This window comes from Lactuca virosa, chromosome 5 (assembly GCF_052849685.1).
Source record: "Lactuca virosa cultivar CGN04683 chromosome 5, Lactuca_virosa_CGN04683_v6, whole genome shotgun sequence".
Taxonomy (NCBI): Eukaryota; Viridiplantae; Streptophyta; class Magnoliopsida; order Asterales; family Asteraceae; genus Lactuca; species Lactuca virosa.
This window is the reverse complement of record NC_136430.1, coordinates 417,880,589-417,901,620: the sequence shown is the minus strand read 5'-3', so window position 1 is coordinate 417,901,620 and position 21,032 is coordinate 417,880,589. Positions and strand designations below refer to the sequence as shown.

Below are 21,032 nucleotides of genomic sequence, written 5' to 3'. Positions count from 1 at the left end.
GGGAGACAAGATCAGAGGCGCTGATTGGAAGGTCGTGCGTCCTCAACCGTTAGGGCGCTCTTATTGGCTCTGGCGGTAATGGCCTGACCCCACTGTTTGTCCCCTGATCGTCTCTTTTGTCTTGGAGCTGGGAGCGTTCTTTGGCGGGCGCGAGCCCCTTGCCTGGGCATTCTGTCCCCAGGGGCGCTGGCGGGCGCTGAGCCCGCTGGGCTTAGCCCGACTGGAATGCTCGGCGCTTCGGTTAGGCGCGATTATGTCGTGCCGTCTTAGGCACGTCATCAAGTCCCCCAGTCCGGTAGCCGTAGCGTTGCAGCGCTAGTTACAGCGTTTCGGGCTTAATTAGCTTACACGTGTTGGTTTTTCTTTACCCGCCATTCCGCCCTTAATGGCGACGTGACTGCGCATGATGGCTGGCAGTTATGTCATCGTGTCAGACATTTTAAATGCCCCGCCCTTTCCGTTTCTTTATAAAAACGCTTATAGGGTTTCTTTTTGCCTTCACTCTTCCTTCATCCTTCTTCGTCTTCCTTTCTCTGTGTTTTTCTCCTTTCTCCTCCTCTATGGCGAGTCTTCCTGGTATCCTTCCCTCCGCCGCTGAATACCGCCATCTTGAAATTTCATATGGTTTATCTTCTGTGGAGGATGTGGAATTTCCTTCTCCGGGTCCTAACATCTCATCCCCCCCTTCTGGCAAAATCGGGGTTTATTTGAAAACCCTAGACGCTGGCATCTGTTTCCCGTTGACGGACTTTCAGGAAGAAGTTCTCCAGAAGGATGGCTGCAGCTTGCAGATGCTGACCCCAAATGTTGTTAACAAAGTGGTAGCATTCGAGATGATCTGCAGGGCCAATGGCTATCTTCCCGACTATTTCGTGTTTAAGTACTTCTTCAGATTCTGCGTCACTGGAGATAAGTGCTCCTTTTCAGTCCGGCGAGGAGTACATGCTCTAGTTCCCGACAGACGAACCCCCAAGAACTGGCAGGATAAGTAGCTATGGGTGAATCAAGAACTGGTTGGGAGTGGTTGGTATAGTGCAAATACCTTTGATGATACTATCCCCAAGCTTTTCCCCCACAATCAGGGCTTTGCTGATTACCTAAAGAGTGTCCAAGTATTTCCTGAGGACTACTCTGAAGCCCTCCTCTCTGGTGTAGGGATGAGTCCCTCTTGGAGGCGTCGTGGCAAAATGGCGGCGTTCTTTTTCAACGTTGACGGTAAGTGCTTTGCTTCGCTTTCTCCTTTCCTCTTTTCCTTTTCTCTTTTTTTTAGGTGACTGATACTTCACGTTCTGGCCTTCCCAGGTGCTGAATCCTCTTTTTCTATGGATGAGGTTCTACGGAAACGCTATTGGGGTAAGCTGGAGTACCGCGAGGTGGATCTAGTTGACTGGCTCCCTCCGCCTCGCCGGGTGGTCCAGCTTGCTTTGACTGCTGCTCCTTCTACTTCTCCTACAGGCGAGTCGGCGTCGGAGACGAATCCCTTCCATGCTCGCCCTATTTCTGTTGTCATGCCTCTGGGTAGTACCCTCTCCTCTTCCATGGAGAGTAGCGAGGATAGCAAAGAGGGTATCATCGTTGATGTTCGGCGTATGCAGGCGAAGAGGAAAGCTGTCCTGGCCATGGGTGAACCGATTACCGGCGCACCTAATGTCGCCAAAAGAATTCAGACCAGGCGTAGCTTTTCCCGCCTGTTGAGTTCTATGGCTTCCATGCCAACCGGCATGGTTGTGATCCCTGATGACGACGCGCAACAGTCTGAAGGGACCCATGGGGCGCGTGATCAGCACGTTGTTTCGTCTATCTCACCCATACCTGTTCCAAGTGTTCCGTTTCTTCCTTCGAAGCTTTCTCCTGTGAAGTACTCTAGCGATCCCGGCCAGGCGTCACTCCCTCTGGGCGGTGTTACTGGGGAGAGTTCCGCCAGGTCCCCTGTCTTTGCCCCTTCTTGGAATCTTCACAATGATTCTCGGTTATCCGTTCGTGCCAATGCTTTGGAGTTCTCTCGTCATGTTTTTCCTCCTGCTGCAGTTAGTGACATGGAGGCCATGGGTAACCCTGCTCTTGCCCACAATATGGCTTACGCTGCCGCGCAAGCCATGTTTTACCTTGTTGTCGGCTCCCGACGCATCCACTCCCTTAGCGAAATGGAGGCCACCCATGCCACATGCGAGTCGCGTGTGGTAGGGCTGGAGCGTCGCGTTGGCGAGCTTGGTGAAGACCTCCAGCTTTCTGAACAAAAGTGTCAGCTCCTTGTATCTGAGAAGGCTATCCTTGACGATGCTAGAGCCGCTTTAGAGGCCAAGGTTGACTCCTTTACTCAAGTGAATGAAGGCTTGATGATTCAAGTTGAGAGTCTTGAGCGCGATGCTGCTGATCGTGACAAGTTAATCTCTTCTTTGCAAGCGGATGTGGGTGCTTCTCGCCGGGATTCGGATTGGTTAGTACGTGTGGGTGTCGTTCGTATTGTGGACAAGTTGATTGAGTATCCGGATTTCACGAATGCTATAAGTCTCATTCGACACGCTGGTTTTGTGGCTAGGATTGAATCCGTTCAGAAAGTGACCGCTGGAGCTGGATCTGATGATGCTGGTGCTTGTCTTTCCTCCACTGGTCCGGTGGTTAGTGTGAACGATGCTCTGTTATCGTTTGCGAGTATGGATCATGCATCTTTATTGGGTTTGGGAGATTTGGATATCGGGGGCCTCCGGGAGTTGTGTTATTTCTCTGGTTCGGAAGGTACCCCAGAGGGTATGGTGATTCAAGAGGATGAAATTATGCAGGTGATCGAGGGTGATGCTGGCCAGGATGGGCAAGATGTTGAGGATGATGGCGACCGCGACATTGGAGTGGGTGACGAGGGCGTGGTGGTGGGAATGGTCGTTGGCGATGGACACAATGGTGATGAAAACAAAGATGCTCCAGCATCGTGTGCTACCCCTCCTGGGGCGTGAAAATATTCTCTATGGTTGTTTTAGTTTCCTTTTGTTGTTTTTGTCCCCCTTTTTTTTGTCTGTTTCGCTCTGGGCATGTAATGTATGGGCTTTGCTAAAAATTACTCTTTTGATTGTATGTAAAGACGTTTGGTGTGCTGGGTGTCCAGCTGCATGCTCTAAGCATTGCTCTCTTCTAAGAGTATTTTGATGCACTAAGCATTTTGTTTTGCCCACATTAGTATCGACACGCTAAGTGTCAAGGCTGGGTTCTCTAAGCACCCGACAATAAAATTTAATGCGTTAAGTATTTAAACATTTTAAGATTTAATACACTGAGTATTAAAATTTTGCATATCAACCATTCGATTACATTGACCGTGGGCTCCAATACACTAAGTATGAGAATCATGTCGCTAAGCATGAAATCAAGTACACTAAGTACTTAAAAATGTGGTATACTAAGTATGACGCTGGGCAACTGGGGCTATTTGCCACTTCGTCCTTAAAAGAAAAACTTCTTCAAGTTTCTAGCGTTCCATGTTCTTGGTATCCGCCTTCCTTCCACTGTTTCCAACACATATGCGTCATTCCTATTTGCTTCTATGATCTTATACGGGCCCTCCCATACTGGGCCCAGCTTGCCTTGAGGTTGGGTTCGACTTGCCTCGTTCCTTCTCAGCACATACTCGCCTACTCTGAACGCTTTCTCCTTTACCCTCTGATTGTAATATCTTTCTGTTACACGCTTGTATGCAGCTTGGCGTATCTCCGACTTCTCGCGCCTCTCTTCGAGGACATCCAGATTCAACCTTAGGTCTTGGGCATTGCTTTCTTCATCCGCATTAACCGCTCTTAACGTGCCAACCGTTATTTCAATGGGAAGTACAGCCTCCGTCCCATATGTTAGGCTGAACGGGGTCTCCCGTGTGCTTGTTCGTGGAGTGGTTTTGTATGACCACAACATTGCCGGTATCTCCTCTGCCCAATTCCCCTTTTCCTTACCCAACCGTTTCTTGATGCCATTCACAATGGTTCGATTGGAAACTTCTGTTTGCCCATTAGCCTGTGGGTGCGCCACTGATGTGAACCGCTGATTTATCCCTTTACTGGCGCACCATTCTCTGAAAGGATTTTCAGCAAATTGTAGGCCATTGTCACTGACGAGCACCTTAGGTGTTCCGAACCTTGTCATGATATTTTTCTATACAAACTTTATCATGTGCCTTCCTGATATGCACGCTAGCGGTTCTGCTTCAATCCACTTTGTGAAGTAGTCTACTGCCACCACCATGTACTTCAGCTTTCCAAGTGCTTCCGGGAACGGGCCTACAATGTCTATGCCCCATTGGTAGAATGGCCATGGGCTGGATATGTTCTACAGTGGTACTGGCGGGTTTGCTTGGACTGGAGCATAAGACTGGCATTCCCCACACTTCCTAGTCACTCCCAGCGCGTCTTGGTGTACAGTGGGCCAGTATATTCCCATTCGGAGCACTTTACCCATTAAAGCTCTACCTCCCTTGTGTGCGCCCGCCTGGCCTGCGTGCGCCTCCATCCCTCTAGCCTGATCTACGTATTTCAACCACGGTGCCGTGAACCCTTTTCGATACAGCTCCCCGTTTATCAATGCATATGAGGGCGCCTTTATACGTATTTTCCTAGCTTCACTATGGTCGTCTGGTAGTACTCCCCTTTGAAAATACTCCATAAATGGTGTCATCCATGTGGGCCCGGTGGTTGTCAAGGTATTTATATGCCGCTCGTCTATACTTCTTCCCCTTTGAAACATGTATATGCCAACTTGCTTAACGCGGCTGCCCTTTTATTCTCGCTCCGAGGTATTTGCTTAATCGTGAACCGTCTGAAGGACTGGATCAGCTGTCTCACCATTCTCACATACCTCTCCATTCTCTGATCTTTTGCCTCAAAACTTCCGTTAATTTGGTTCGCGGCTAATCTCGAATATGTTAGGGCTGTCACAGCCTTCGCACCCATTTGTTTGGCTAAGCGCAACCCTGCGAGCAAGGCTTCATACTCTGCCTCGTTATTTGAGGTGTGGAAGTCGAACCGAAGAGCATAGGTCACTTCCTCTCCCTCTGGGCTAGTCAAGATTAAGCCTGCCCCTGAGCCTTCCCTGCTGGACGCCCCATCGGTATATAGCGTCCATGAGCAGTCGTTGGCTGGGACCTCCTCTACCGCCCAGATTCTTTCCTTGGCTGAGCTTCCTTCGTCTGGAATTTCGAGCAACAAATCAGCCAGTGCTTGCCCCTTAATGCTTGTCCTTGGACGATAGCTTATATCATGCTCCCCTAGCTCAATTGCTCACTTTGCTAACCGGCCCGATGTTTCTGGCTTGAGCAATATCTGTTTGATGGGGCAATTTGTTAGTACCTCTATTTGGTGCGCTTGGAAGTAGCGCCTCAAACGTCGCGCCGCGTAAATGAGCGCCAGGACTAGCTTTTCCAGGGTGGGGTAATTGAGCTCAGGACCCTGTAATGCCCTACTCACGAAGTATACCGGCTTCTGCTCTCCTTCCCTTTCTACGGTCAACACCGAGGATATCGCTTCGTTTGAGGTCGAGAGGTACATTTGCAGTGTTTCCCCTGGGATGGGGCTGGCCAGTGTGGGTAGCTTGTGTAGTGCTTCCTTAATCTTCTGGAGCGCTTCTTCCGCCGCGGCTGTCCATTGAAAGTTGTTCTTTTCAATACAGCCTTTCAGTGTATGGAATAGTGGCATGGCCTTGTCAGCGGATTTCGAGATGAATCTACTCAAAGCCTTGAGCTTCCCATTCAAACTCTGTGCGTCTCTGAGGGTGCCTGGGGGTGGTGGCAAGTACTGTGGCTGGGCCTGCCGAAGTGTCGAATTTCAAGATTCCGTGCATGGTCGACGGGACCACTCTTAGCTTTAGGAGGGCCGTTCTACCCAAGATGATGTTGTGCTCTGCCGAATGTCGAATGACCACGAAGTCGATTAGGACCGTCTTCTTTCGTTGTTTATCATGACTGGTGATTGTCAGGGGGAGGTGAATCGTACCTAGCGGCCACAGGCTGTGGCCGGTGAATCCAACCAGTCTCCCCGCCGTGGGTCTCAGGTTGTCTTTCCAACGATCTGGGAGAAGCCGAAAACAGTGCTCATAGATTATGTCTGACGAACTCCCTGTGTCAACGTAGACTCTGTGTATGGTCACATCCTTGATGGAGGCATGGATTACCAATGGGTTATCACCTCTCCATCCCTCAGGACGGGGGTCTTGCGCAGAGAATGTGAGCATTCGCGCCGGGGGCGCGAGGATCCATTGGTTTGGCGATTGTGTCTCCCTACTTCTTTTGTTACGTATCATGAATATTTCCTTGGGTTGAACTCCTTCTCGAGGCGCGTTCTTGGCGTTTTCGGCTTCAAATTTGGCGCGCAGGCTCCGCGCTATTTCCACCAAGTCTCCTTTGAGCTGCTTTTCTTCCATTTCCTTCTTGAGTACCGAACAACTGGCAGTATCGTGTGTCTTGCTTTTGTGGTACTCGCAATACCGGCTCTTGGGTGACTTGGATGGCTGTTGTTTCTCTGATACCGTGTACACCTCCGGTCGACGACTCCGTCTGTCGTCTCTATCGAATGGTCGAAACCTCGCCTGAGGCCTCCTTACCTGGCCAAAGTGTCTACTTCCCCCTCGAAAGTCCGTATGACTTGGGTTGTGGCGTTTGGTCGTCATAGCATTTAGGAAGAAGGCGAGAGCCTTCTTCCTGCCTCAGATATCGTTAGGGATGAGCATAGGCGGGTACCCGGCCAAATATACCGAAACCGGAACCGGCGGTTCCTAGGATATTGGAACCGGAACCGGAACCGGTTATATCGGTTCCTAACATTTTGGAACCGCTCCCGGAACCGCCGGAACCGGTTCCTAATCCGGGTACCCGCTTGTTAAAAAATTTCAAACTAAATTAAGCTATAAAAATCGGTTTATGCTTATAAAACATTGAATTTATAAGAAGGATTACTTAAAATTTTGAGAAGCTTAAGAGATATTTTTATGGGGAGCCAAAAGCTTTAACCACAGAATAAGATAAGCCAATTTACCTACTGCAACATCCTTTGTTTCCTATATATAAGCATAGCATACATATATCTTTCACTACATCTAACGATGTGGAATAGCTTCTTAAAACAAATATGCATCTTTCTATCATTATAACAACAACGCGGCTAAAATGCATATCCATGAAATTAAACAAGAAGTATATTTAACAACCATTACATAGCATGGACGTTAAATTTATATATTTAAGATCTTGCCATTTTAAAAGAAAATTAATATTCCATTTCTCGAATAACTATCGGCATACATAGAATTCCAGAAAAACGTGTAATAAGACATGATGCACTGGTCAATGCACATAATTTAAACACCCATAATTCCATAACTCTTTTTCTTTTACACAGTGCAAAAGTTCTATTTGCTATTTTCCTATTTGTATTTATAAGTGCCTTTTTTTATTTCTAATATATATATATATATATATATATATATATATATATATATATATATATATATATATATATATATATATATATATATATATAACCGGTTCCGACGGGTATCCAGCGGGTAGCGGTTCCAAAAAAATAAAAACCGAAACCGGAACCACTTTAGGCGGTTCCAAGATTTTAGGAACCGGAACCGGAACCGCCGAAGGCAATTCCAGTTTTGGAACCAGCGGTTCCGAGGCGGTTCCAGTTCCGGTAGCAGGTACCCGCTTCCGATGCTCATCCCTAGATATCGTTCTACCCTCTCCTTTAACTCGGCCCTCGTTTGGGGTTTCTTACCCATAAGCTTTTGTGACAAGGGGCCTGGTAAAAGTCCCCACGTGAAAGCGCCAGCTATGAGTCCCTCGTCGTGTCCCGGCACGTCTAACGTGGCGTTTATGAACCTGGTGAAATATTCTCGCACGGTTTCACCCTCCTTTTGCTTACAGCCTATTATGGAATGAGAATCTCCTTTGTACTTTCGTAGCTGCATGAAGTTGGTAAGGAATAAGTATTTAAGTTGAGCGAAATTGGAGATGCTGCCTGGACGCAACGTCTTGAACCATGTGCCTGCGTTGCCATCGAGAGTCGTCAGGAAATATGTGCACCAGAACCTCTCATCAAGCTTCAGAGACGTCATTGTCCACTCATACGTGTCGATGTGGCTATCAGGGTCGGTAGTACCATTATAGGTTTTGAGCGTTGGCAGTTTGGCCGTGTTTGGTATTTCGTAGTCTAGCAACTTTGTGACACACGGGGATGTAACGTTGCGAGAAAGGCAGTCTTGGGTTGGAACGGTTGATGTGCCTTGCGACTGGTGTTGGAGGTTTAAACCGCATGACGACGATGCATGATAGCCTGGACTTGGTCCGTAAAAGGGGTGTTGTTGGAATGGCAACTGGAGAGGATAACCAGAACCACTTTAGGCGGTTCCAAGATTTTAGGAACCGGAACCGGAACCGCTGAAGGCAGTTCCAGTTTTGGAACCAGCGGTTCCGAGGCGGTTCCAGTTCCGGTAGCAGGTACCCGCTTCCGATGCTCATCCCTAGATATCGTTCTACCCTCTCCTTTAACTCGGCCCTCGTTTGGGGTTTCTTACCCATAAGCTTTTGTGACAAGGGGCCTGGTAAAAGTCCCCACGTGAAAGCGCCAGCTATGAGTCCCTCGTCGTGTCCCGGCACGTCTAACGTGGCGTTTATGAACCTGGTGAAATATTCTCGCACGGTTTCACCCTCCTTTTGCTTACAGCCTATTATGGAATGAGAATCTCCTTTGTACTTTCATAGCTGCATGAAGTTGGTAAGGAATAAGTATTTAAGTTGAGCGAAATTGGAGATGCTGCTTGGACGCAACGTCTTGAACCATGTGCCTGCGTTGCCATCGAGAGTCGTCAGGAAATATGTGCACCAGAACCTCTCATCAAGCTTCAGAGACGTCATTGTCCACTCATACGTGTCGATGTGGCTATCAGGGTCGGTAGTACCATTATAGGTTTTGAGCGTTGGCAGTTTGGCCGTGTTTGGTATTTCGTAGTCTAGCAACTTTGTGACAAACGGGGATGTAACGTTGCGAGAAAGGCAGTCTTGGGTTGGAACGGTTGATGTGCCTTGCGACTGGTGTTGGAAGTTTAAACCGCATGACGACGATGCATGATAGCCTGGACTTGGTCCGTAAAAAGGGTGTTGTTGGAATGGCAACTGGAGAGGATAGCCAGAGGAGAAGGGGTGTATTGGTGTTAAAGGGCTAATTGTCGAGGCCTGCTGGAGGTTATGGTTGGAGGCAATGGTCGGTCCGGTCCACGTACCCGCCATCGAGTAGATAGGTGGTGTATGAGCTACCATAGTCTGTGCCAGTGGGGGTAGGGAAAGCATTGGGCCCGGTCCACCCGTCACTTGATTGAACGGTGGCACTGAAAACGGCGGCTGAATGTTGAGAACTTGGCCTGGTGGTAGCATCGTTGGGTGGACCGATGGTGGTTGCTGCGTTGGTGGTACAAAGAATGGCGGCATCTGAAGGGATGTGGTTAAGAGTGGCCCCGCCGGAGTTGTTCTTGGTTGGTGAGTTGCCGGTTGCGAGGCGGTGTTAGTGGTTATCGTAGAGCTTCCCTCACCTAGGGTTGCTCTATTGACCGCCGTGGGCGGCGGTGTTTCGTCCAACGTTGCCATGGTGCGTATGGGACTAGCCTGATAGCCATCGTGTCCATCGCTGTCGTCGGACGCCATTGATTCTTCAGCCTTTTGCTTTTAGTTTGTGTTCTTCGTCTCACAAACGGATGGCGCCAAATGATGCGACCTGAACTTCAACCGGATTAGCGATGGTGAATCAGGTTCCTCGTTGCCTCTGCAAGATCACAAGAAAGAGAGGCCGTTAGCCGTTTCCCGGGAGGGTGCTCCCGGAAGAACGCTCCGACGGTCAAGTTAGAAGGTATCTAGGGTTTTTTTTGTGTCTTCTTTTAGAGAGAAGAGCTTACCTTGTGAGTCCGAGGGTGTATCCTTTTATACCTAGCGCTCTTGCCCAGTCCGTACTTGTCGCACCCCCAAACCAGAACGGCGGAAACGTTTGGGGGCGGAGGACTATAGGTAAATATCACAACACATGCAATATAGTAATCAAAGTACAAACAACCATTGTATTAATAAGTATAAGTTTTACATAAGCGTTTAAACATTACATATTCAAACACCGAAGTAGGTACAGTAGAAGACAAGAGTCGCAGTACGATACTAGGTAGTCTTCTCAAAAGCTTCTGGAGTGTACCTGTCTACTGGATTCCTGAGAATACAAGTTATTTGGAAAGAGTAGATCAGCATTTAAGCTGGTGAGTTCATAAGTATTTTAGTTCTGTTAAGTATACCCTAAGTTCTTTGAATAAGTTCACTGGTTTCTCCAGGAAATCCTATATCTCCTGAGGTGATTAACTGATAACCTCAATAGTTTCCCTCTGTAATTACCTAGTTTATACTGATTATACATAACACAATATCGAAATGACAGTTAAATGGGTGTATCTGCCCTAAGCCCACAACCAAACAAGGAACAGGAAGTAAGGCGGAAGTCACACATTTCACTGTCAATCAGACACTACTTATGTATAACTCTGATGTAGCAACTAAGGAATTATAGAATTAACCACTAAAGGTCTTTTATGTTATACTAGTTTACCGAGATTGAGTGACTAAATTCCATTGGATAAGTGGTTTAATCCCATAAACCGTTCTCTTTGTATTACTGTTTTGTATTTGTATTCCTTTATGAAAACTTGAAACTGAGAGTGTGCCTGGCTCCACCAGGTGTTAATGGAAACTGTATTAAACCATTGTATTTTGTATTCTATAAACTGGTACTTTGAAGGTGTACTTTCGTTTATTTGTTTATACAATAACGTATTGTTAATACCTTTTTAACGAGTAGTTTTTATTATAACCATACTATGACTGATGGCCTGAAACAAACGCTTTGTGGGCGTTTAAACTGGTGATAACAATTGTCACTCATCTAACTGTAGCTAGCAGCCTGAGTGTGGGGTTGTCAATCCCGATATAGATATACACACACTTGTTTCGATCCCCGGCTGGAGATTCTGGTTATAATGTCAGGACTTTCCTATGTTGTCTAAAATGAATTAAACAACCTGAATATAGAGTCTCATAAAAAGCATATTAAACGTTACATGTATATTAGTTTTGAAAACCCAATCATTCTGAAATAATGATTGACAGTATATTCTTAGTTTTCCAAACATGTATTTGATAAGTGTAAACCCTTGATTCTTGTAAAACAGTGTATTCTAATATATTTGAATTATGAATTATTACCTCATGTTTGCTAACTCGGGTACTCTGTATAGTACCTTTGCTAATGCAAACTCGGCAGGATGTATTATTACCTCGTGTTTGCTAACTCGGGCACTCTGTATAGTACCTTTGCTAATGCAAATCCGGCATTACCACGTGTTTGCTAACCCTGGTACTCTGTATAGTACCTTTGTTAATGCAAACTAGGTATGATGTATCTTTACTTCTTTAATATGTTGTTCGTATATTAAAAGTGTTATACATATCTTGTTATATTTGAATGTATTTTGGTAATTTCCTTGGAAAGTATACAGTCGTGAATCATACTTGTATCTTTAGTTTTGAATCATAAATTATACCTATTATAATTTATATGTTTTATCTTATTAGCATAGTTTCTCATGGATAAACACCTTTGCGCAGCCTGATACAAAGGTGATGATACCAAAAGGAGTAACCTTTTGTACTCATATATGTATAATATATATATATATATATATATATATATATATATATATATATATATATATATAATTAAGAAGGAAACGACCTTCGGACAAATAATACAACCCTAATTCCACATCCAAACAAGGAAAATGATATAAGGTAATTCATTAGTCCTAAGCCCTTCAAATCTTATTTATATATTTATACATATATAAACATGATTTTGGCATTTATACTTTGAAATAGCTTATAAAACATTTTTCAAAGATTTTAACGGAGTTTTACATGACTTTAAAGATTTAACATGACTTCACGTTATTTTGGAAGTATTTGGTAATTAAAAGCATACGGAAACATTTTTTGTGATTATTATCACATACAGTTATTAACACAATTTAATATTGTGTTAAACATGTATCCCCCCCCCCCCTAAAAAGCATTTAAAAACCATTGAAAAGGTAAATTATAGGGGTATGAACTCACTATGATAGGCGGTGATTCGGGCAGCGTTTCGTTTCCCAGAAAGAGTTTATTTGACGAAAAAACGGCTCAAACCGGGCAGAGTTTCGACAGGAGAGAGGATGAATTCTCGAGAATTCCGGGGCTCCGGGGCTTGCTTCGGGCTTTAGACATGATACCGGGACCTTCGGGGTTGTTTGTGAAGTTATGGAAGTGAGAGGAGTGAAAAAGGGCCAAAATGGGGTGAAAACCCCTTCCATCCGAGAAGGCTCGCACCCTTTATATAGGGGTGCGAGGGTTCGGCCGAGGAGGACAGGTGGCGAGGCGAGGGGTGAGTCAGCAGCCACGCGTCGGTCAGCAGCGAAGCCACGTGCGAGGGTTCGGACAGGTGGGCTCTTCGGACTGGACCGGACTTCGGTCCAATGAGAGACCGACACGCATGCGAAGGGGGTGTCTCCGGGGTGTCCGATGCGAGGCTGTTTGCTTCTTAGTGGACCTCGGCTGCGGTCCAATCAGGAGGTGCCACGCATGGCTTCCGTCCACTCAGCAGCTGCCACGTGCGAGGTGACGTGTCACATGCGAAATTGCCCGGTTTTCCTATTTCTTCTTTATTTTTGTGCCAAAACTTGCGAAAATCATAACTTTCGCATACGAGCTCCGTTTTTGGTGTTCTTTATATGCACGCGTAGGTAAAATCATACTCTAAGACTTTCGTTTAAACTTCGTCGGCTAATTTTGACTTTATTTTTAATATTATTATTTTAAACAGACCGGGACGGGAATCCGTTAAAAATTCATAACTTCTTCATCCGACGTCCGTTTTTGTCTGTCTTTTTACCGTTGTACTACTACCGACGAGACCTTCAATTCTCGTTTAGGTTGTGTCGGCTAAAAATCGCTCGATCTTTATTTCGAGTTTTTAGCTGTACACTGTTATACTGAAACTTAGAAAAATCATATCTTCCTCATACGAAGTCAGATTTTTCCGTTCTTTTTATGAAAGTTCTCGGTTTAACATAAACTACAACTTTCATTTAGATTGTTAAGGCTAAAAAGCCTTTTATCGAAAATTCACTTTTTACACTGAACAGTGTTTTGCCGGTTTTGACGCGGATTTTCGATTGGTCATAACTTTTTCGTTATAACTCGGATTTCAGTGTTCTTTATGTTTTTGGAAACCTTGTTACAAACTCTACCACTTGGTTCATCCCAATTATGATTATTGATCAATTTATTTTTGACCAAAATTTGACTGGTGTCACAGTACTGGACAAGATCGCTTTTTGGGGAGACAAGATCAGAGGCGCTGATTGGAAGGTCGTGCGTCCTCAACCGTTAGGGCACTCTTATTAGCTCTGGCGGTAATGGCCTGACCCCACTGTTTGTCCCCTGATCGTCTCTTTTGTCTTGCAGCTGGGAGCGTTCTTTGGCGGGCGCGAGCCCCTTGCCTGGGCATTCTGTCCCCAGGGGCGCTGGCGGGCGCTGAGCCCGCTGGGCTTAGCCCGATTGGAATGTTCGGCGCTTCGGTTAAGCGTGATTTTGTCGTGCCGTCTTAGGCACGCCATCAGGGAACATACACACCACAACTAGTGCAAAACCTTTTTGGTTTAAGTGCCCTCATCTTTGCCTTCCCTGCCGCACTGATCATTCGTGTCCTTTTCCCACCTCCATTATTTCTAATTCCTTTTGGAATCTCTATGTCAACCTTTTTGGTTAATTTCAACCTGATTACATTTTCAATTATATTATGAGTGTCATTCTTTTTTGGCTTGATTTTGCATTGTTTCTCATACTCTATTCTTAATGCATTCAACTTTCCAACCAGATCTTGCAATTTATCCTTGTCACGCGCAACTATATTGATACATGATTCCGCAAAACTAGATGTTTCTTTTATAATCTTGGATGTATCAGTCTTGCATAATCCCCAAGGTTGTCTCGATGTGTGTTGCTCCACTGCTATGATATCTTTTCGCCATCTTGGTAGAATATATATTTTCGGAATCTTGCGAATGTCATTATCGATGAAGACCTTCAAACCTCAACAAACAATACCGCAAGAACATTGTAAATTGTGATCGCTCACATTGAATAATACCTAAACAAAAATTTATGATCAGTGATTTTTTTAAAATATCTACTAACAATTGCAAAAGGTTACCTGGAATTTCGTCTTTTCACCTATTTTGTTGTTCTAAAAAACAATAGTGCATATGTGCCAATTATAGTATTTCGACACTGACTTTTGGAAATACATCGTCTAAGATTTCTTAAAGATTTCTTAGATGCATGTTGTTCAATTTGTAATGGGTCTATCACATAAATCATCTTGGGGTCGGTATTGTTCGATTTGACATCTAGTTTTTGTTGTTCATGTCGTTGCTTTGATATGGTTGTACCAAAGTTTAACATGAAATTAACAAGCAATTTATTATTGTTGACAAATCCATTAAAGAAAGAGTTTGAGCTTTCCGAATGGGATGTTGTCTTCATCTATCCGCACATTGGAATATGTCGAAAGTATGATGGTATCCAATAATATCTTATGTTGTACATGCCATCTAACCATTCGTTATTTCTCAAACCAAACTTATACAACATAATACTCCATGGTCATATAATTTCATGTGTGGATTCGACTCTTGAATGCATCATTCTTCAGAGTATCACTTGAAATTTAGAATATTATGTAAAATGCTAGCATATCAGAGAAATTTAATTTTATAATCATGAATTTATTTTTACATAATGTACGATATTATGATCACTGATTTGAATATTTAAAAACTAATTCTACATAGACCCAAAGATTTACAAAGGTCCGTCAATAGAAAAAAAAATCAGATGTCAAGTTGTCAATCAGTAGAAAAAGACTTGTCATCAAATAATATGCAGTGAATTTCAAGCCCTATTAAACTTTACGAATATGATTTTGAAATTCCTAGAAATCATATTACTAATACTTTTCAATTTAAACTTTAACCCAATATCTATTTGAATATGCAAGCCTAAGTCGACCCTGATTTGTATTATTACTTATACATAATAAATAGAAAAAGGTGTTGAGATGTGTCTATCAATATATCGATACAACTAATAAAAAAATATAAGATATGGGAAGACTTTTAAAGCCACATTTAGGATCTCCAACTTATCCTTAACTAAAGAAATTACGCATTTACATAATACGTAGATTACCTTATTTTGCAGTTTGGTCATGATATGCCACATACATAATCGATGTTTTGATGTGGGCATACCTGTAGATATTGCATGAGTTAAGGCGGGATCCTGATCAGTAAGTATTACATTTGGCGGTTTCCCATGTGCTTCTACAAAAGACTTAAGCAGCCATATGTAAGATTCAACCTTTTCGTTTGACAATAGTGTGTCACTGATTGTCACAATTTTTTGGAGATTGTTTATAGCAGTAGATGGGACAAAGATCGTCTTGTACCTGCATTAAATATATATGTTTTCAAACTACTTACTGGATGATCACTTTATATTAATTAGTACATGTAAATGTAAGTTTACCTATTGGCCCCACTATACTTGTGTAATCTCTCCGGAAATTCTTATATTTCACACTTAAGATTACTATAACCTCAAATCATAGCTGCCTTCAATTTGTAAGCTTTTGTTGTTCCAATATTCAGTATTGCAGCTTTCACAATGAATAGCTTATCGGAGATATACACAGTGTATTGTTGGTCACTTGTTGTGTAGAAGAGATACATATCCTAACTTTTAATATAACTACAAAATGAGGGGGAAAGCATTGACTAGTGTAATTTGTGCAGATGAAACATCGAAAGAATACTACTCCAAGTTCTATGATGTGATCTCGATTAACGCAACATACCATATCAACATGTAAACTTTAATTTACATGTACTAATTAATATAAAGTGATCATCCAGTAACTAGTTTGAAAACATACATATTTAACGCATCTACAAGATGATCTTTGTCCCATGTACCGCTATAAACAATCACCAAAAAATTGTGACTATCGGTGTCGCACTATTGTCGGACGAAAAGGTTGAATCCTACATATGGCTGCTTAAGTCTTTTGTAGAGGCACATGGCAAACCGCCAAACGTAATACTTACTGATCAAGATCCCGCCTTAATTCAGGCAATATCTACAGTTATGCCCACATCAAAACATTGATTATGTATATGGCATATCATGACCAAACTTCAAAATAAGGTAAGCTATGCATTATGTAACTGTATAATTTCTTCAGTTAAAGATAAATTGAAGATATGAAATGTGGCTTTAAAAGTCTTTCCATATATGATATTTTTTTATTAGTTTTTATCGATATATTGATAGTCACATCTTAATACTTTTTTTGTTAATTCTTTATAAGTAATAATACAAATATGAGTCGACTTAGACTTGCGTATTCAAATACATATTGGGTTGAAGTTTAAATTGAAAAATGATAGTAACATGATTTCTAGGAATTTCCAAATCATATTCAAAAAGTTTAATAGGGCTTGAAATTCACTGCATATTATTTATGCATATTATTTGATGACAAGTCTTTTTCTACTATAGACAACTTGACATCTGATTTTCTATTGATGGGCCTTTGTAAATCATTGGGTCTATGTAGAAGTTTTTAAATATTCAAATCAGTGATTGTAATATCGTACATTATGTAAAAATAAATTCATTATTATACAATTAAATTTCTCTAATATGCTAACATTTTACATAATATTCTAGGTTTCAAGTGACACTGTGAAGAATAATGCATTCAAGAGTCGAATCCACAAGCTTGTTTGGAATACATACATAGATTCGCATGAATTTATATGACGATGAAGTATTATGTTGGATGAGTTTGGTTTGAGAAATAACAAATGGTTAGATTACATGTATAACATAAGATATTATTGGATATCCGCATACTTTCGACATATTCCAATGTGCGGATTGATAAAGACAACATTCCGTTCGGAAAGCTGAAACTCTTTCTTTAATGGATTTGTCAACAACAATAATTCGCTTGTTAATTTCATGTTAAACTTTGATACAGCCATATCAAAGCAACGACATGAACAACTGCAACTAGATGTCAAATCAAACAATACTAACCCCAAGATGATTTTTGTGATAGATCCTTTACAAATTGAACAACATGCATCTAAGATTTACACTATGGAGATATTCTTGAAGGTCCAAAAAAATTAAGAAAGCTTACACGATGTATTTCCGAAAGTCAGTGTCGAAATATTATAATTGACACATATGCACTATTGTTTTCGAGAACAACAAAATAGGTGAAAATGCGGAATTACAGGTAAGCTTTTGCAATTGTTAGTATATATTCAAAAAAAATTCACCGATCATAATTATTGATTTTGGTATCATTCAATGCGAGCAATCACAATGTACAATGTTCTTGCGGGATGTTTACACAATTTGGTGTGCTATGTTGTCATGTTTTGCGGGTCTTCATCGAAAATGACGTTCGCAAGATTTCGGAAATTTATATTCTACCGGGATGGCGAAAAGATATCATAGCAGCGGAGCAGCACACATCGGGACAACCTTGGGTATTATGCAAGACTGATACATCCAAGATTATAAAAGAAACATCTAGTGCTGCAGAATCATGTATCAATACAGTTGCGCATGACAAGGATAAATTACAAGATCTCGTTGGAAAGTCGAATGCATTAAGAATAGAGTGTGAGAAATAATGCCCAATCAAGCCAAAAAAGAATGACATTCAAAATATAATCGAAAATGTTATCGGGTTGAAATTAACCAAAAAGGTTGACATAGAGGTTCCAAAAGGAATTAGAAATAAGGGAGGTGGGAAAAGGACACGAGTGATCAATGCAGCATGGAAGGCAAAGATGAGGGCACTAAAATCAAAAAGGCGTTGCACATGTTGTGGTGTGTATGTTCATCATGATAGGAGAACTTCTCTTAATAATAAAACCAAAAAATTGCAGTCACACAAAAAGCTATTTCGATAACTTTAAGACTTTATATTTACTTGTTGGAATATGTGTTCCTATGTTAATGTTATTTTTATTTCATATAGATTTTGGTTTGGAAATTTGACATTTAAAGTGTATGGTATTATGAAGTATTGAATAAATTTATGCATTGTCACTAATCTATTGTTAGTTATGGTGTAAATGCTAGAATAATATGTTTTTAAACAAAAACCGACACAATTTTCAGCATTCGATGTGATGCACACTTTCTAGCTTAAGAAAGATCATTAATGTATTTTTTGTAATATAAACTACTAGTATAATATTTCGTATAAAGTTCATACTGTGAAAACTTAAACACTTAATTTTGGAAAAGCTAAAGCATAATATGTGTTCCTATGTTAGTGTTATTTTTATTTCATCCAAAAACTAGTTTTTCCATTATAAGGAAACGGGATTTTTGTTGTTGCAGAGGGTTGATTTGTAAATGTATATTCCTAAGTTTGGTAAACCCATGCCTAAATGTACTTTTATTTTTTATTAAGGGGAAGGTTTCATTCTGTAGAATGAAACTGTTTGTTGTGGGATCGTAGTAATCAACCAAACAGTAAGTCAACTTAGGTGTTGTTTGTTTTTTCTAAAAAAACCACTTCTAACCATTTATTGTTGTGTCGCGCATCACATGACCCTTCGCAGCTGTTTGTTTTACAAAAGACTTCTGACTTAAATACTGTTACGCGTGTGCTGCGTAGTGCAGCACCGGACCCTCTGCTTCAAACCTCTTCACACATTACTTTAACTTATTGCAGCAGTCTGCAGAGGTTATAAAACAAACTGATTTTTTATTAAATGTTGTAGCCGTTTGGTCCCCCTCTTCTGTTACAGAGGGTTGCAGAGGTGGTCCGCAGACTTCATGCATTTTCGCTTCGAAAAAACAAACAACACCTTAGATGATAGCTTTTGGATATTCATCTTAAGCAACAAACCCAAACCCATATTCTTAACAGCAACACGTTGATCTCTTGAAAGGCTGTGAAAACAATAATGTTCATTTTGTTGGGAGACATCCTACCTTTCAGACTTCTAAGAGGAGGTCCAATTGGAGTTCTAACTTTCACTGTGAACTCTTTCCTTGCTCCTAAGGGTTTATCTTTTTTATGGAGGATGCAATGCTAGACTCACAAAAACTTGATATGTACAATTAGACATGCTTTCATTCCGCTTATTCTTTGCTCCAAGGAGTAGATACGGTGTCTGAACTTTTGCAAAATTTCATAATAAGATTAGTACAACAACATGATAAAACGGGAAGATAACATCGACATATACTAATTACGTGTCTGCAATAAACTATCACAAACATTACCCGACGGAATTTGAATAACTTTGTCAACTAAGCTAGTAGGGATTGACACTGACTTCAGGACGCCAAACCTTTTTTTACCAATCGAGAGCTTGACCGTCGACCTTCTGTTGTTGCTGCTGGAGTAAGCATGGTGTTGTAGTTTTAAATTTTAAAATTGCAAATGAATGACGGTAATGTGAAGTTATTTTATGATGTCTTGGATACATCGGTTACAGGTTGGAATCATTCGTACACTTGTTAGAATGTATATATCCCAAAATATTAATCGTTACTAGGTTATTTGGCAGTTATGTATATATATTGTCGGAGCATGTGTTGAGTTATACAGTTAGTATAATGAGATTTGTATATAGTTTCACTCATTTGATGACTAGTTATAAAATTATGGGCACAACATGATCATCAAAACTGAAGAGGCTGAAAATTAAAATTACAAAAACAACCTTATAAATAAGTTTAAAAGAAATAATCAATTATGAATTAACAAAGTAAAATAACAAAATAACATAACTAACTTATATATTAAACAAACAACTAAATTTAACAAAAATACAAATTAGTATAACAACAACTAAATTTAACAAAAATACAAATTAGTATAACTAATTGATGATTAGTAGATATATTTTATATTCTAAAAGTCTAACCATACTAATGAATTTATTTGAATTTATTTATTTTGTTTGGTTGCGTTATACTTTTACGTTTTACCAACAATATGACTTTAGTTACTTATATTTCATACTATAAATAATTATTATTGAGCCGGCTCAATACTACCTGTTTTGGAGCCGGCAACTGCTTTTAGCCGGATACCATGTTTTTCCTCCTGTGCTTCTACTTGATTCGTCGTCTTCATCTCTTCCTCTCTTCCACCCTGTTCCCGGGTTTCATTTAAAAGAAAGAAAAGAAAAGAAGAGAAATATGGAGAGAAAAGAAAGGAAATGAAAATAAAGTAAAGTGTATTTTTTTGTTCCTGAGTTGGAAGGAAAAGAAATAAAAACTAAAAGTGGACAATTATATCATTGTCAGAGAAGCATCGGTTTTTTTTTCCTGTAATGTTGTACGGGGGTAGTTTGGTAATCATAGGGATTTTTTTTTATGAGGGATTCTCTTCTCTCCAAATCTCTCCGATTTGGGAGGAAGATTAGGAGAGAAAAGAATACTGTGATTTCCTTTCATTTCTTCCCAAATCACTCCAAAAAATAAACTCGGGAACACTCTTGACTCCTTCTTTCTCTCATATTCTCTTCTTTTCTCTCCGTTTCCCTCGTTAATTTCGACTCGGGAACAAGGTGTTTAACCCACCTCTGCTTATCTGATTCACCGACATTTCCTTTTTGCTCAGACCTCCTCTACAGTCCCTTACTTCGGTCTCTCGATTCCTCCTCGATTTTGTGTCGACTGAAACTCTTCACCGGCTTCCGATGTTCTGTTCGCTCTCGCCTCCTTCTCTATTCAATTAGGGCAGGTTTCTCGCTGTGTTACTAGTGATAATCGGTTCCTCGATTTTGCATCTTCTCTGGTTTCATCGTCTTTTTCCTTTTGC

The 21,032-nt window shown here is 41.5% G+C and overlaps 1 protein-coding gene across 1 annotated transcript; it reads right to left on the bottom strand.

The window, feature by feature from the left end:
- Positions 1 to 13,715: 13,715 nt before the first annotated feature.
- Positions 13,716 to 14,644, bottom strand: LOC145114041 (uncharacterized). The gene is made up of 3 exons (XM_079050057.1): positions 14,407 to 14,644; positions 14,238 to 14,249; positions 13,716 to 14,191 (listed from the first exon to the last, which is right to left on the bottom strand). Exons 1-3 carry the CDS (start codon positions 14,642 to 14,644, stop codon positions 13,716 to 13,718), a joined length of 726 nt encoding a protein of 241 aa, XP_078906183.1.
- Positions 14,645 to 21,032: the final 6,388 nt, after the last annotated feature.

Coding starts and splice junctions, on each gene's coding strand:
- LOC145114041 (XM_079050057.1), bottom strand. CDS start 14,644: ATGAAGACAACATCCCATTCGGAAAGCTCAAACTCTTTCTTTAATGGA.